The 15509-nt window shown below is 50.3% G+C and overlaps 1 protein-coding gene across 1 annotated transcript; it reads right to left on the reverse strand.

Moving 5' to 3' along the window:
- Positions 1-869: 869 nt before the first annotated feature.
- TMCO1 (transmembrane and coiled-coil domains 1) lies at positions 870-14126 on the reverse strand. Its single transcript, XM_038757840.1, has 7 exons — positions 14016-14126; positions 10598-10675; positions 9275-9334; positions 5714-5760; positions 4587-4654; positions 3639-3783; positions 870-1092 (listed from the first exon to the last, which is right to left on the reverse strand). The coding sequence occupies exons 1-7, from the start codon at positions 14083-14085 to the stop codon at positions 994-996; spliced, it is 567 nt and encodes a 188-aa protein (XP_038613768.1). The 5' UTR covers positions 14086-14126; the 3' UTR covers positions 870-993.
- Between the last annotated feature and the right edge of the window lie 1383 nt (positions 14127-15509).

Genomic DNA, 15509 nt, shown 5'->3' on the forward strand with positions numbered 1-15509 from the left:
TCTTAAGTGCTTACTATGTGCCAAGCACTGTTCTAACCGCTAAGCAGTGAGCTCTGATGTATTAAGCATTTCTTTAAGCATGGCTCAGTGGAACGAGCACAAGCTTTGGAGTCAGAGGTCATGGATTCAAACCCCGGCTCTGCCAAATGTCAGCTGGGTAACTTTGGGCAAGTCACTCCACTTCTCTGGGCCTCAGTTACCTCATCTGTAAAACGGGGATTAAAACTGTGAGCCCCCCGTGGGACAACCTGATCACCTTGTAACCTCCCCAGCGCTTAGAACAGTGCTTTGCACATAGTAAGCGCTTAATAAATGCCATCATTATTATTATCATTATTATTCCCACATGCCAGGCACTTTCTAAACGTTGGTTGGACACAGTCCCTGTTCCACATGGGGGCTTCCTCGATTCCGTTTGTATTATTACTTGGAGACGAATTCATAACTTCGGGGAAGAGAGAGGCGCTTGGCCACCTTCCCCCTCCTTCCCCGCTTCCCTCCCAGACATCCCACCGTCGGGGAGTTTCTCAGTGCCCGGCTAGTAGACGGAGGTGTCGCAAAGCCAAAGGGATGTGGAGAGGGAGTTGGGCCGAAAGGTGTGAAGAAGCGGGTGGGAATTCAGGAACAGGCGGGAGCGGGCGGCGTGGAAAAAGGAAACGGTGATAGGGCTCGCTGGGGGCTCAGGGGAGGGAGAAACAAACATCCTCTTAGTGGAAAAGTGACGTTCCTTCGCCGAGGAAACCTGCGGACGGGAGGCACGACCCACGGGTCGAAGGTTGGGGGCCCTCGGGGTCCCCCTTTGCCCCCAGCCCCACCCCTCGCCCGTGGCCCGGCCCGTGGCCGCCCTCTGACTCCTGGACACACCGATCCTGAGGTGGGTCGCCCGGGCGACCGGTTGGTTTTTATTTCGATTCTCTGACGGGGCGACCGTGGAGGGCAGGGTCCCTTGTCCCCCTGGGCGGAGCCGGGCGTGTCTGAGCGGTGGGCACGGTCTCAGGAGAATTTGGCGGCCTGCGGGGGCGGTCCCAGGAAGCCCCCGGCCTGCTTGGAGGCGGCGCGAGATGGGGCCAGGCCCAGCATCTTCTGGATGTTCTGGAGGAACACAACCGGCAGGAGAGGCGGCTCAGAATCGGGGTCCGCGCCAATGACCCCTGGGTGTCCGCTCCCGGCTGCCCCGGCCAGGGCGGCGGGTGGGACACTTGGTAGCCATGGCGTTCGGTCAGCGGCACGTCCTCCGCACCAAAACCAGGCTAAGCGCCGGGGGGGGAGGCGGCGGGGCCTAAGAGCTGGTCCTGGGGGTCCGAGGACCTGGGTTCTAATCTCAGCCCTGCCACTTGCCTGCTGGGTGACCTTGAGGGAGTCACTTCGTTGAGAAGCAGCGTGGCCTTAGGCGTGTAGAGCCTGGCCCTGGGGGTCAGAGGAAAAGTGTCAGGCCAGTGGCACAACTGGGGTTGGAATCAGTGGAGAGAAGCAGCGTGGCTCAGTGGAAAGAGCCCGGGCTTTGGAGTCAGAGGTCATGGGTTCAAATCCCGGCTCCGCCACTTGTCAGCTGTGTGACTTTGGGCAAGTCACTTCACTTCTCTGTGCCTCAGTTCCCTCATCTGTAAAATGGGGATGAAGACTGTGAGCCCCCCGTGGGACAACCTGATCACCTTGTAACCTCCCCAGCGCTTAGAACAGTGCTTTGCACATAGTAAGCGCTCAATAAATGCTATCATTATTATTATTATTATTATTAATCAGGCCCTCCTGCCTCCCAGCTTCGCGCTCTTTCCACTAGGCCGCCCTGCCTCATCCCTCAGCGGACGATCATCTTCCGCTCTTAGTCCACGGCAGGCGGGGAACGAGGGTGACCGGAGGTGAGTTTGCTGTCATCCCTCACCGCCCCCCAAAAAAGGAGAGATAAGAGGGCAGGGGTCACTTGAGTAACTCTCCCAAGGTTCTGAACATCCTGTTCAGCTTTCAGGCCAAAAAAAAAAACCACCGCCAAAAAACAAAAAGCCATCGGCCCACAAGGAATATGAATCAGGATGTGGCCGCAAGGTGGAATTCAACCTTGATCTTAAAAGCAGAAAATAGAATGCTTAAATAATCTTTTATTAAAAGCAAAGGGAGGGGAGGTGATCAATTCAGCCGGAAGGGCACCTGTTCTTGGGAACGCCTCAACTCCCTCCCAGAAACTAGGAAATCGGTCGAGAGGAGCCGGGCACTGCTAGTTGCCCACGACCGGGATTGAAAGAGGAATCGGCCAGCCCGAGGGCGGGAATCGGCCAAAGGAAAACGCATGGCCTGGCGGCTTCAGCGCGGACCTGGGAGCCAAAAGACCCGAGTTCTAATCCCGCCTCCGCCGCTGGCCCGCTGTGGGACGCTGGGCAAGTCCCTTTGCTTCTCTGGGCCGCAGTTTCCTCGACTGCAAAATGCCCACTGTTGGGTAGGGACTGTCTCTATATGTTGCCAATTTGTACTTCCCAAGCGCTTAGTACAGTGCCCTGCACATAGTAAGCGCTCAATAAATACGATTGATGATGATGATGATTCAACTGCCTGTCTACTTGTTTGGTTTCATTGTCTGTCTCCCTCCTTCTAGACTGTGGGCCTGCTGTTGGGTAGGGATTGTCTCTGTTGCCAAACTGGACTTTCCAAGCATTTAGTCCAGTGCTCTGCACACCGGAAGCACTCAATAAATACGACCGAATGAATGACCGAATCCCTGTTCTCCCTCCTACTTGGATTTTGAGCCCCATGCGGGACAGGGACTGTGACCGGCCTGATTTAGACTAGACTGTGAGCCCAATGTTGGGTAGGGACCGTCTCTATATGTTGCCAACCTGTACTTCCCAGGCGCTTAGTACAGTGCTCTGCACACAGTAAGCGCTCAATAAATACGACTGAATGAATGAATGAATGATTAGCTTGTGCCAGGCACTGTACTAAGCGATGGGGTGGACACAAGCAAATTGGGTTGAAAGAGCCTGTAAGTGGGATGAATTTCTTTTCCTGCTGGTGCTAAGCCCTGTGCTAAGCGCTGGGACCGACGCAAGAGTCGGGTTGGACACCAGTGGGGCTCACGGCCTCGGAGGGAAGGAGGATAATACTTCACTCCTACTGGAAAGAGCCCGGGCCTGGAAGTCGGAGGACGTGGGTTCGAGCCCCAGCTCTGCCGCTTGCCTGCCGTGGGACCTTGGGCAAGAGTCACTTCGCTGTGCCTCAGTTTCCTCAACTGTCCAAAGGGGATTCAATCCCTGTTCTCCTTCCTACTTGGACTGGAAGCCCCCCGTGGGACGGGGACTGTGTCCGACCCGATTAACCGGCGCTTAGAACCACGCCTGACACATTCTAAGCGCCAATTATCAGCTGTGTGACTTTGGGCAAGTCACCTGACTTCTCTGTGCCTCAGTTCCCTCACCTGTAAAATGGGGATGAAGACTGTGAGAACCCGTGGGCCAACCTGATCACCTTGTAACCTCCCCGGCGCTTAGAACGGTGCTTTGCACATAGTAAGCGCTTAATAAATGCCATCATTATTCGTATTACAAGCACCATGATTATTTCCCAGGGGAGGAAAGGGAGGCAGCAAGGAGAGGCGGATGGCCGGGAACTTTCCCCACCACCCGGCCCCCGGGCCGGCCCGCGCTCACCTGTCGGATGGACATGGTGCAGAGGATGTAGAGGAAGATGAAGGAGCAGTCTGTGTAGTCTTCCCCGAGCAGGTTGCGGTGAGACAGCCCCTGGATGTAGGACAGGGGCACGAAGGGCAGCTTGGCCACCACCCGCCCGTCAAATCTACAGAGGAACAGACGAAGGCGCCGCTGGGCACGGAGATCCGGCGGGGTTTCCGGCTCGTCCCACGGGCCGGGGATAGCCCGGGATTCTGGAAAACTGGTGCTTAGGAAGATGCCGAGAAGGTCCCGATGGAAAACGGACCCTCCCGACAAGGGCGCGATCTGGAGGGAGGGAAGGTGACGGGGAGACACAACCGCTGGAACTCGCCAACGTCTGAACAAATGCCGCTCGCCAAAACTGGCCCGGGAGCATCTGGGTGGGGCGCACAGTCTTCCGGCCCAGCTGAGGGCTCGTCCACGTCCCGCCTCCGGCCAGGAACGCCCTCCCTCCTCAAATCCCACAGACAGTGACTCTCCATACATTCAAAGCCGTATCGAAGGCCCATCTCCTGCCTAAGCCCCCCATTTCCCCTTCTACCACACCGTTCCCCATCGCCCCAACTGGCTCCCTTTCTTCATCCACCTTCCCAGCCCCACACCACTTAGGTCCAGATCTCTCATTTATTTTTTCCTGTTCATGTGTCTCCACCCCTCTAGACTGTAAACTCATTGTGGGCACGGAATACGTCTGTTATTGCTGTACTGTCATTCATTCACTCAATCACTGATCGCTTACTATGTGCAAAGCACTGTACTAAGCGCTTGGGAGAGTACAATATAACAAGCGCTCAATAAATACGATTGAATTGAATGAACAGACACATTCCCTGCCCACGAGTTCACAGTATTGTTCTCTCCCAAGCGCTTAGTACAGCGCTCTGCACATAGTTGGTGCTCAATAAATATGACTGACTAAATACTCACATGGAGTTGAACATTCCCATTAGGGCGGTGAAGCAGAAACCAATAGCAAACATGGACTTCATTCGAACCTGAAGTGAAAAGAGTCCAAAAACAGAAACAAAAAAAAAAACAGAAGAGGAAGAGGGGCAGGGATGAGTGGAGAGGGGGGAAATGAGGAGAAGGGGAGAGGGGAAAAATGGGGAGGGGGGAAATGGGGAGAGGGGGAAAATGGGGAGAGAAGAAATATGGGGAGGGGGGAATATGAGGAGAGGGGAAATATGGGGGGGAATATGGGGAGATGGGGAATATGAAGGGGAAAATGGGGAGAGGGGGAAAATGGGGAGGGGGAAAATGGGGAGAGGGGGAAATGGGGAGAGGTGGAATATGGGGAAAGGGGGAATATGGGGAGGGGGAAAATGGGGAGGGGGGAAATAGGGAGAGGGGGAAATGGGGAGGGGGGGAAATGGGGAGAGGGGGAAAATGGGGAAGGGGAAAATGGGGAGGGGGGAAAATGGGGAGGGGGAAAATGGGGAGGGGGAAATGGGGAGGGGGGGAAATGGGGAGAGAGGAGAGAGAGGCATTAAGCCCTGCCAATGACCCCTGGGACAAAGCTTTACCTCAGAACACAAACAGAGCCTTCAAAGCACTTTACCACATACGTACTTACCAAGTAATGGTCAACCAATGGTATTTACTGAGCGCTTACTGTGCGCAGGGCACCGTACTAAGCGCTTGGGAGAGTATGACCCAACAGAGTCAGTTGACCTGTTCCCTGACAACCAGGAGCTGGTAGCCTGGTCGCCCCCCGACCCCCAAATCGAATCGGGCTGCGAGCCGGCAATGACAGAAGTGAATGGGACGGCCGTGCGGAGCCCCGAGAGGAGCCCGTTGGGGAGTGGACCCCCTGAAATTAAGGGGCTCCGCCCCGCCGCTCCGGTGAGAAGCGAGGGGGTCGGGGAAAACGGGCGAGCCCGGAACAAGCCCGCGCCGCTCTCCGTGACGCAGGCCTCTGGTTCGATCCACCCGGGGCCGTAGCTTTCCGGGGCCGGGGCTCCCGGTTCCGGAGATTCCTTCCGCTCGAGGGTCCGACGGGACCCAGGATGCCCCGCGCCCGGACGGCGGTCCCCTCCGTCCCCCCGACTGCTTACCATCGAGAGGTCCCTATTGTTGTTTTTCAGTTTCTCCTCTTGCCTCTCTGCAAAGAACCAGAGGGTGGGCGTTAACTTCGCTGGTCTCAAGGAAGTGGTGGGCCGGGAGGTGATGCGATGATGATGCCATCTGTTAAGCGCGTGCTGTGTACTCTAGACTGTAAGCTCACTGTGGGCAGCGAATGCGTCACTTACAGGGCCGTGCCGTCCTCTCCCAAGCGCTTAGTACAGTGCTCTGCACACAGGAAGAGCTCAAGAAATACGATTTACAGGCTCCTCAGGACAAAGAGCATGAGAAGCAGCGTGGTGTAGTGGCTACAGCCCGGGCCTGGAGGTCAGAGGGTCATGGGTTCTAATTCCGGCTCCGCCACCTGTCTGCTCTGTGACCTTGGACAAGCCACTTCACTTCTCTGGGCCCCAGTTACCTCATCTGGAAAATGGGGATTAAGACTGTGAGCCCCATGTGGGACGGGGACCATGTCCAACCTGAATTGCTTGTATACCATCATTATATATATATATATATCAATCAATCAATCATATTTATTGAGCGCTTACTATGTGCAGAGTACTGTACTAAGTGCTTGGGAAGTACAAATTGGCAACATATAGAGACAGTCCCTACCCAACATTGGGCTCACAGTCTAAAAGTCTATATCTGCATGTGTGTGTATATATATATATATATAATCATTATAATAATAAGGATGGTATTTGTTAAGCACTTACTATAACAATAATAATAATGGCATTTATTAAGCGCTTACTATGTGCAAAGCTCTGTTCTAAGCGCTGGGGAAGTTACAAGGTGATCAGGTTGCCCCATGTGAGGCTCACAATCTTAACCCCCATTTTACAGGTGAGGTAACTGAGGCCCAGAGAAGTTGAGTGACTTGCCCAAAGTCACACAGCTGACAGTTGGCGGAGCCGGCATTTGAACCCATGAACTCTGACTCCAAAGCCCGGGCTCCTTCCACTGAGCCATGCTCCTTCTCCATGTGCCAAGCACTGTTCTAAGCGCTGCGGTAGATGCAAGGTGATCAGGTTGTCCCACGTGGGGCTTACAGTCTTCACCCCCATTTTACAGATGAGGGAACTGCGGCACAGAGTTGTACATGTACAACTTGTACTTCCCAAGCGCTTAGTACAGTGCTCTGCACACAGTAAGTGCCCAATAAATACGACTGATTGATAGAGAGGCTATGTGACTTGCCCAAAGTCACACAGCTGATAATTGGTGGAGCCGGGACTATAACCCACTCCCAAGCCCGGGATCTTTCCACTAAGCCACACTGCTTCTCATCATTATTACCATCATTACCATCTCATACCATCATTACCATTATTATTATTCTTAAAAAATGGGCAGGGCCCCCCTGGGGGCTAGACACCAAGCAATGTATCCTTCCCCCAGCGGCAGCTCAATAAGTAGAATGACTCGATGGGAGGATCCGCCCGTGGCGTTTTTCACAAAGCCAAATAAATGGCACGTTTTGTAAATGTGAACACCTTATTTTCTATTTATTTGCACGTTTATTCTATTTATTTTATTTTGTTAATATGTTTTGTTCTCTGTCTCCCCCTTCTAGACTGTGAGCCCACTGCTGGGTAGGGACCGTCTCTATATGTTGCCGACTTGGACTTCCCAAGCGCTTAGTACAGTGCTCTGCACACAGTAAGCGCTCAATAAATACGACTGAATGAATGGAATGGAGAGGCCAGCCAGTGAAGCGGGCAGGACGCCAACCCGGTGCCACCCCGGTACCCATAAACTGAGGTCCCCACCTCCCATTTCTTACTGGCATGGCAGATTTCGAGGCACAAGGAAGCGTTCTGTTCCTTCGCCGCAGAGAATGCCGAGCCACCGTTTTTGAATGCCCCATTTCTTTCTTTTTTTAAAAGCCCGCTAAGAGGAACCAGTTGGGCGGTTTGCTTTTTCCTCCCACAGTCTACCCGACAAAGATTCGGAAGAGGCCGTGCGAGGACTAGACAGGCAGCCGCGGCTTAAGGGCTAGAGCCCGGGCCCAGGAGTCACAAGGACCTGGGTTCTAATCCTGGAGCCGCCACACATCTACCGCCGCCACACGTCACGGCCCTACTGAGAGCTCACCTCCTCCAGGAGGCCTTCCCAGACTGGGCCCCTTCCTTCCTCTCCCCCTCGTCCCCCTCTCCATCCCCCCATCTTATCTCCTTCCCTTCCCCACAACACCTGTATATATGTTTGTACATATTTATTACTCTATTTATTTCACTTGTACATATCTATTCTATTTATTTTATTTTGTTAGTATGTTTGGTTTTGTTCTCTGCCTCCCCCTTTTAGACTGTGAGCCCACTGTTGGGTAGGGACTGTCTCTATATGTTGCCAACTTGTACTTCCCAAGTGCTTAGTACAGTGTTCTGCACACAGTAAGCGCTCAATAAATACGATTGATTGATTGATTGATTGACCTCGGGCAAGTCTCTGGGCCTCGGTTTCCTCATCTGTAAAACGGGGACTGAGACTGTGAGCCCCACGGGGGACGGGGACTGCGTCCAACACGATTATCTTGTATCCAGTACAGTGCCTGCAACAAAGTAAGCGCTTAACAAGTACCATTATTATTATTATTAGGACTTCTTGGTGTTAGACAAACTTTAAGAGAGCAGCGTGGCTCAGTGAAAAGAGCATGGGCTTTGGAGTCAGAGGTCATGGGTTCAAATCCCAGCTCTGCCAATGGTCAGCTGTGTGACTTTGGGCAAGTCACTTAACTTCTCTGCGCCTCAGTTACCTCATCTGTAAAATGAGGATTAAAACTGTGACCCCCTCCCTTTGGGACAACCTGATCACCTTGTAAACTCCCCAGCGCTTAGAACAGTGCTTTGCACATAGTAAGCACTTAATAAATGCCATTATTATTATTATTAAGAGTCACCATCCCCATTCAAAGCAACCAACTGTCCACCTGATCAACAGGACAGAGGTCAACATGGCCAAAATCCTTTTACTTTTCCTACCTGGAGAGAGTATGACGGGGGCCAACATTTCATACTCGAGTTTAGACCGTAAGCACGTTGTGGCTAGGGAATGTGTCCGTTATATTGTTGTACTGTCCTCTCCCAAGTGCTTAGTACAGTGCTCTGCACACAGTAAGCTCTCAGTCATTTATTTATTTATTTCTATTAATGTCTGTCTGCCCCCCTAGACTGTGAGCTCACTGTGGGCAGGAATGTGTCTGTCTGTTTTATTGTCATTCATTCAATCGTATTTATTGAGCGCTTACAATGTGCAGAGCACTGTACTAAGCGCTTGGGAAGTACAAGTTGGCAGCATATAAGGATGGTCCCTACCCAACAACGGGTTCACAATCTAGAAGGGGGAGACAGACAACAGAACAAAATATATAATAAAATAAATAGATTAGTAAATATGTACAAGTAAAATAGAATAGAATAAAATAAAATTGTCCTCCCTCAAGCGCTTAGTACAGTGCTGTGCACACATTAAGTGCTCAATAAATACGAGTGAATGAATGAATAAATCCTGTCCAGAAAGGGGTGGATCCCTCCCGCCTTTCTTACCTATTTTCTTCTTCTGCTGACGGCCAGCGGACTCCGTGATGGTTTCTTTCTTCTTTTCCACTGTGAACGGAACAAGTGTGGGTTATTATTATCATCATTATTATTTAGTGTTAAGTTGGTACGCCACACATCCCATGGCCCTCACTGGCCAGAAGCTTGCTTCTGATGGGCCCCCGCTTTCCAAGGCCGCAGGCCCCTTTGCCAGAAGCAGGTTTTCACAATAATAATAATAATTGGGGTATTTATTAAATACTTACGATGTGTCACACACAGTTCCAAGATGGGGAAGATGCAGGATAATCAGGTTGGACAAAGTCCCTGTCCCACACAGGGCTTATAATCTAACTAAGGAGGAGAACAGGTGGTAATAATAAGAATTGTGGCATCTGTTATGCGCTTACTCTGGGACAGGCACTGTACTAAGCGCTGGGGGTGGAGGGAATACAAGCAAATCAGGTTGGACACAGTCCCTGTCCCACACGGGCTCACGGTCTTAATCTCCACTTTACAGATGAGTGACAGAGGCACAGGGGAAGTGAAATGACTAGCCCAAGGTCATCCAGCAGACAACTGGCAGGGAGGGATTAGAACCCACCACCTTCTGATTCCCAGGCCCGTGTTCTGCCCATTAGGCTAGGCTGCTGCTTCTAAAAAAACAAAGTAATACTCCACCCAAACACGGACTTGAACCCTGGGCCTTCAGATTGAGTTCTCATTTTAGTTATGAGGTAACCGAGGCCCAGAGAAGTGACTTGGCCAAGGTCATCATCATCATCATCAATCGTATTTATTGAGCGCTTACTATGTGCAGAGCACTGTACTAAGCGCTTGGGAAGTACAAATTGGCAACATATAGAGACAGTCCCTACCCAACAGTGGGCTCACAGTCTAAAAGGGGGAGACAGAGAACAAAACCAAACATACTAACAAAATAAAATAAATAGAATAGATATGTACAAGTAAAATCAATCAATAAATAAATAGAGTAATAAATATGTACAAACATATATACATATATACAGGTGCTGTGGGGAAGGGAAGGAGGTAAGATGGGGGGGATGGAGAGGGGGACGAGGGGGAGAGGAAGGAAGGGGCTAAGGTCACACAATAGACAAGTGGCAGAGCCGGGATGAGAATCCGGGTGCTTTGACCAAGGCCTCTGCTCCTTTCCCTAGGCCATGCTGCTTCTCTTGGGGCTCAATAAACACCAGAGATGAAGATAACTGTTTCCTGCAGAACGTTTAGATCAATCAAGCAATCAATCAATAGGTATTTACTGGTATTTACGTAAAACTGATGGGGTAATTAAACAGTCACACTTACATTTTTTGCTCTGTTTTTCCACTTCGGCTTTTAGTCTCTTGTATTTGTCCGTCCTGTACACCAGAACCCAAGTTATGCCTGGAACATCAGAGTAATAATAATAGTTGTGCTGTTGGTTTAAAACTTCCTACGCGCAAAGGACTTTTCCAAGTGCTGGGGTAGGGACAAGCAAATCAGGTTGGCCATGGTCCCTGTCATTCATTCAATAGTATTAATTGAGTGCTTACTGTGTGCAGAGCACTGTACTAAGCGCTTGGGAAGCACAGTTTGGCAACATATAGAAGCGGTCCCTCCCCAACAACGGGCTCATAGTCGAGAAGGGGGAGATAGACAACAAAACAAAACAAGTAGACAGGTGTCACTACCATCAGAATAATTAGAATATACACATCATTAATAAAATAGAGTAATAAATATGTACAAATAGACACAAGTCCCAACTGGGGCTCACAGTCTTCATCGTCATTTGACAGATGAGGGAACTGAGGCCGAGATGTTAAGTGATTTGCCCAAGGTCACACAGCAGACAAGTGATGGAAACGGGATTAGAACCGAGGTCCTTCTGACTCCAAAACCTTTGTTTTTTCAAATACCATAATTATTATTATCCACCCCAGTGCTTAGTACAGTACCTGGCACATAGTAAGGACTTTATAAATACCATTATTATTACTGTAGGAAGGAAGGAAGGAAGGAAGGAAGGAAGGAAGGAAGCTCAGTGGAAAGAGCCCAGGTTTGGGAGCCAGAGGTCATGGATTCTAATCCTGGCTCTACCACTTGTCAGCTGGGTGACTTTGGGCAAGTCACTTCGCTTCTCTGGGCCTCAGTTCCCTCATCTGTCAAATGGGGATGAAGACTGTGAGCCTCACGAGGGACAACCTCATCACCTTGTATCCCCCCAGTGCTTAGGACAAGGCTTTGAACATAGTAAGTACTTAACAAATACCATCGCTATTATTATTATGAAGAACTGAAGAACTGACTGAACGAACAACTGACTGAAGGAATGACTGACTGATGTGCATGAATGAATGACTGAATGACAGAAGGAAGGAAGGACTGACTGAATGAAGGACTGACAATGACGGAAGGAAGGTAGGAAGGACTGAATAAATGAAGGACTGATTGAATGAAGGAATGAAGGACTGACTGAATGGAGGATTGACTGACGGACTGAATGAATGAATGAATGATGGAAGGAAGGAATGAAGGACTGACTGACTGAAGGAATGACCAAATGACTGGCTGACTGAATGACGGAAGGTAGGAAGGAATGAAGGACTGACTCTCCCCATCCCCCCTGCCCTACCTTCTTCCCCTCCCCACAGCACCTGTATATATGTTTGTACATATTTATTACTCTATTTATTTTACTTGTGCATGTGTGCTAGTCTAGTTATTTTGTTAATATGTTTTGTTCTACTGTCTGTCTCCCCCTTCTAGACTGTAAGCCCGCTGTTGGGTAGGGACCATCTCTACATGTTGCCAACTTGTACTTCCCAAGCGCTTACTACAGTGCTCCGCACACAGTAAGCGCTCAATAAATATGACTGAATGAATGAACGAATGAATGACAGAAGGAAGAAAGGAAGGAAGAAATGAAGGACTGACTGAATGAAGGACTGACTGAATGAAGGAATGAAGGACTGACTGAATAAAGGAATGAAGGACTAAATGAATGAAGGATTGACTGAGTGAATGAAGAACTGACTGAATGACTGACTGACAGAAGGAAGGACCGAATGAATGAATGAGTGAATGATGGAAGGAAGGAAGGATGGACTGACTGGATGAAGGAATGAAGGACTGACTGAATAAAGAAATGAAGGACTGACTGAATGAAGGAATGAAGGACTGAATGAAGGAAGAACTGACTGAATGTCTGGCTGATGGAAGGAAGGAAGGAAGGACTAAATGAATGAATGAATGACGGAAGAAAAGAAGGACTAACTGAATGAAGGAATGAAGGACTGACTGAATAAAGGAATGAAGGACTGACTGACTGAATAAAGGAATGAAGGACAGATAATGAAGGAATGAAGGACTAAATGAATGAAGGATTGACTGAGTGAATGAAGGAAGGAAGAACTGACTGAATGACTGACGGAAGGAAGGAAGGACCGAATGAATGAGTGAATGAATGCTAGAAGGAAGGAAGGACTGGATGAAGGAATGAAGAACTGACGGAATGAAGGACTGACTGAATGAAGGAAGGAAGAACTGACTGAATGTCTGGCTGACAGAAGGAAGGAAGGAAGGACTGACTGAATGAATGACGGAAAGAAGGAAGGAAGGGCTGACTGAATGAAGGAATGAAGGATTGACTGGATGAAGGAATGAAGGACTGCATGAATCAATCAATCAATCAATCGTATTTATTGAGCGCTTAATATGTGCAGAGCACTGTACTAAGCGCTTGGGAAGTACAAATTGGCAACACATAGAGACAGTCCCTACCCAACAGTGGGCTCACAGTCTAAAAGGGGGAGACAGAGAACAGAACCAAACATACCAACAAAATAAAATAAATAGGAAAGAAATGTACAAGTAAAATAGAGTAATAAATATGTACAACCATATATACGTATATACAGGTGCTGTGGGGAAGGGAAGGAGGTAAGATGCGGGGATGGAGAGGGGGACGAGGGGGAGAGGAAGGAAGGGGCTCAGTCTGGGAAGGCCTCCTGGAGGAGGTGAGCTCTCAGCAGGGCCCTGAAGGGAGGAAGAGAGCTAGGACTGAATGAATGAAGGACTGACTGAATAAAGGAATGAAGGACTGACAACGAATGAATGAAGAACTGAATGAATGAAGAACTGACTGAAGGAAGGACCGAATGAATGAATGACGGAAGGCAGGAAGGACTGACTGAATAAAGGAAGGAAGGACTGGCTGAATGACAGAATGAAGGAATGAATGAATGGACTGACTGAATGAAGGAAGAACTGACTGAACGACTGACTGACGGAAGGAAGGAAGGACTGAATGAATGAATGAGTGAATGACGGAAGGAAGGACTGAATGAATAAAGGAAGGAAGGACTGGCTGAATGAAGGAATGACAGAATGAAGGAATGAATGAATGGACTGACTGAATGAAGGAAGAACTGACTGAACGACTGACTGACGGAAGGAAGGAAGGAAGGACTGAATGAATGAATGAGTGAATGACGGAAGGAAGGACTGACTGAACTGACTGAATGACTGACGGAAGGAATGAAGGACGGACTGAAGGACTTACTGAATGAAGAACTGAATGACTGAATGACGGAAGGAATGACCGAATGAGTGGCTGACTGAATGACGGAAGGACTGAGGAGTGAAGGTGTGAAGGACTGACTGAATGAAGGACTGACTGACTGAATGACTGACTGAAGGCCGTCCGTCCTGTGGGTTTGTCGGTGGGGTCGGGGCGGCTCACCCTCGGCCAGCAGCGCGGTGCACACGGAGATGAAGACGATGAGGACCGTGTCCGCGAACATGGTGCTCATCCTGCCGCCCCCCTCCGCCCCCCAAATAACCCAGGCTCCAGGCCCCTCGTCTAGGCCCAGCCCGCCCGGGAGGCCGCTTCCGGGTCACCAGGCCCCGCCCCCCCAGGGCACTTCCGCTTCCGGAGCGCGGGGCCGGAAGTCCCCCTGCGCAGCCGCTGCGGAGGAGGGAGGGGACCAATCCGGGCGCCGCTAGGAACGAGACGATATCGGATCTCGCGAGATCTCCTAGCGGGGGGGGGGGGGGGAGGGGGGCCCGCGCGCGGGAGGGAAACCTCGCTCTCCCTTGGCGCATGCGCAGTGGTGAATTACTACGTCGTGGCACTGATTGAGCGCTTCATTCATTCATTCAAGCGTGTTTATTCATCATCATCATCATCAATCGTATTTATTGAGCGCTTACTATGTGCAGAGCACTGTACTAAGCGCTTGGGAAGTACAAGTTGGCAACGCATAGAGACAGTCCCTACCCAACAGTGGGCTCACAGTCTAAAAGCGCTTACTGTGTGCAGAGCGCTGTACTGAGCGCTTGGGAAGTCCAAGTTGGCAACATCTAGAGACGGTCCCTACCCAACGGTGGGCTCACAGTCTAGAAGTGAAGTGACTTGCCCAAAGCCACACAACAGACAAGTGGCAGAGTCAGGATTAGAACCCATGACCTCTGACTCCCAAGCCCGGGGTCATTCATTCATTCATTCGTATTTATTGAGTGCTTACTGTGTGCAGAGCGCTGTACTAAGCGCTGGGGAAGTCCAAGTTGGCAACATCTAGAGGCGGTCCCTACCCAACAGTGGGCTCACAGTCTAGAAGTGAAGTGACTTGCCCAAAGTCACACAACAGACAAGTGGCAGAGTCAGGATTAGAACCCATGACCTCTGACTCCCAAGCCCGGGGTCATTCATTCATTCATTCATTCAATCGTATTTATTGAGCGCTTATTGTGTGCAGAGCAGTGTACTAAGTGCTTGGGAAGTACAAGTTGGCAACATATAGAGACAGTCCCTACCCGACGGTGGGCTCGCAGTCTAGAAGAAGTGAAGTGATTTGCCCAAGGTCACACAACAGACAAGTGGCGGAGGCAGGATTAGAACCCATGACCTCTGACTCCCAAGCCCGGGGTCATTCATTCATTCATTCAATCGTATTTATTGAGTGCTTACTGTGTGCAGAGCGCTGTACTGAGCGCTTGGGAAGTCCAAGTTGGCAACATCTAGGGACGGTCCCTACCCAAAGGCGGGCTCACAGTCTAGAAGAAGTGAAGTGACTTGCCCAAAGTCACACAACAGACAAGTGGCAGAGTCAGGATTAGAACCCATGACCTCTGACTCCCAAGCCCGGGTTCATTCATTCATTCATTCAATCGTATTTATTGAGCGCTTATTGTGTGCACAGCAGTGTACTAAGCGCTTGGGAAGTCCAAGTTGGCA

Source organism: Tachyglossus aculeatus, chromosome 16, assembly GCF_015852505.1.
Source record: "Tachyglossus aculeatus isolate mTacAcu1 chromosome 16, mTacAcu1.pri, whole genome shotgun sequence".
Taxonomy (NCBI): Eukaryota; Metazoa; Chordata; class Mammalia; order Monotremata; family Tachyglossidae; genus Tachyglossus; species Tachyglossus aculeatus.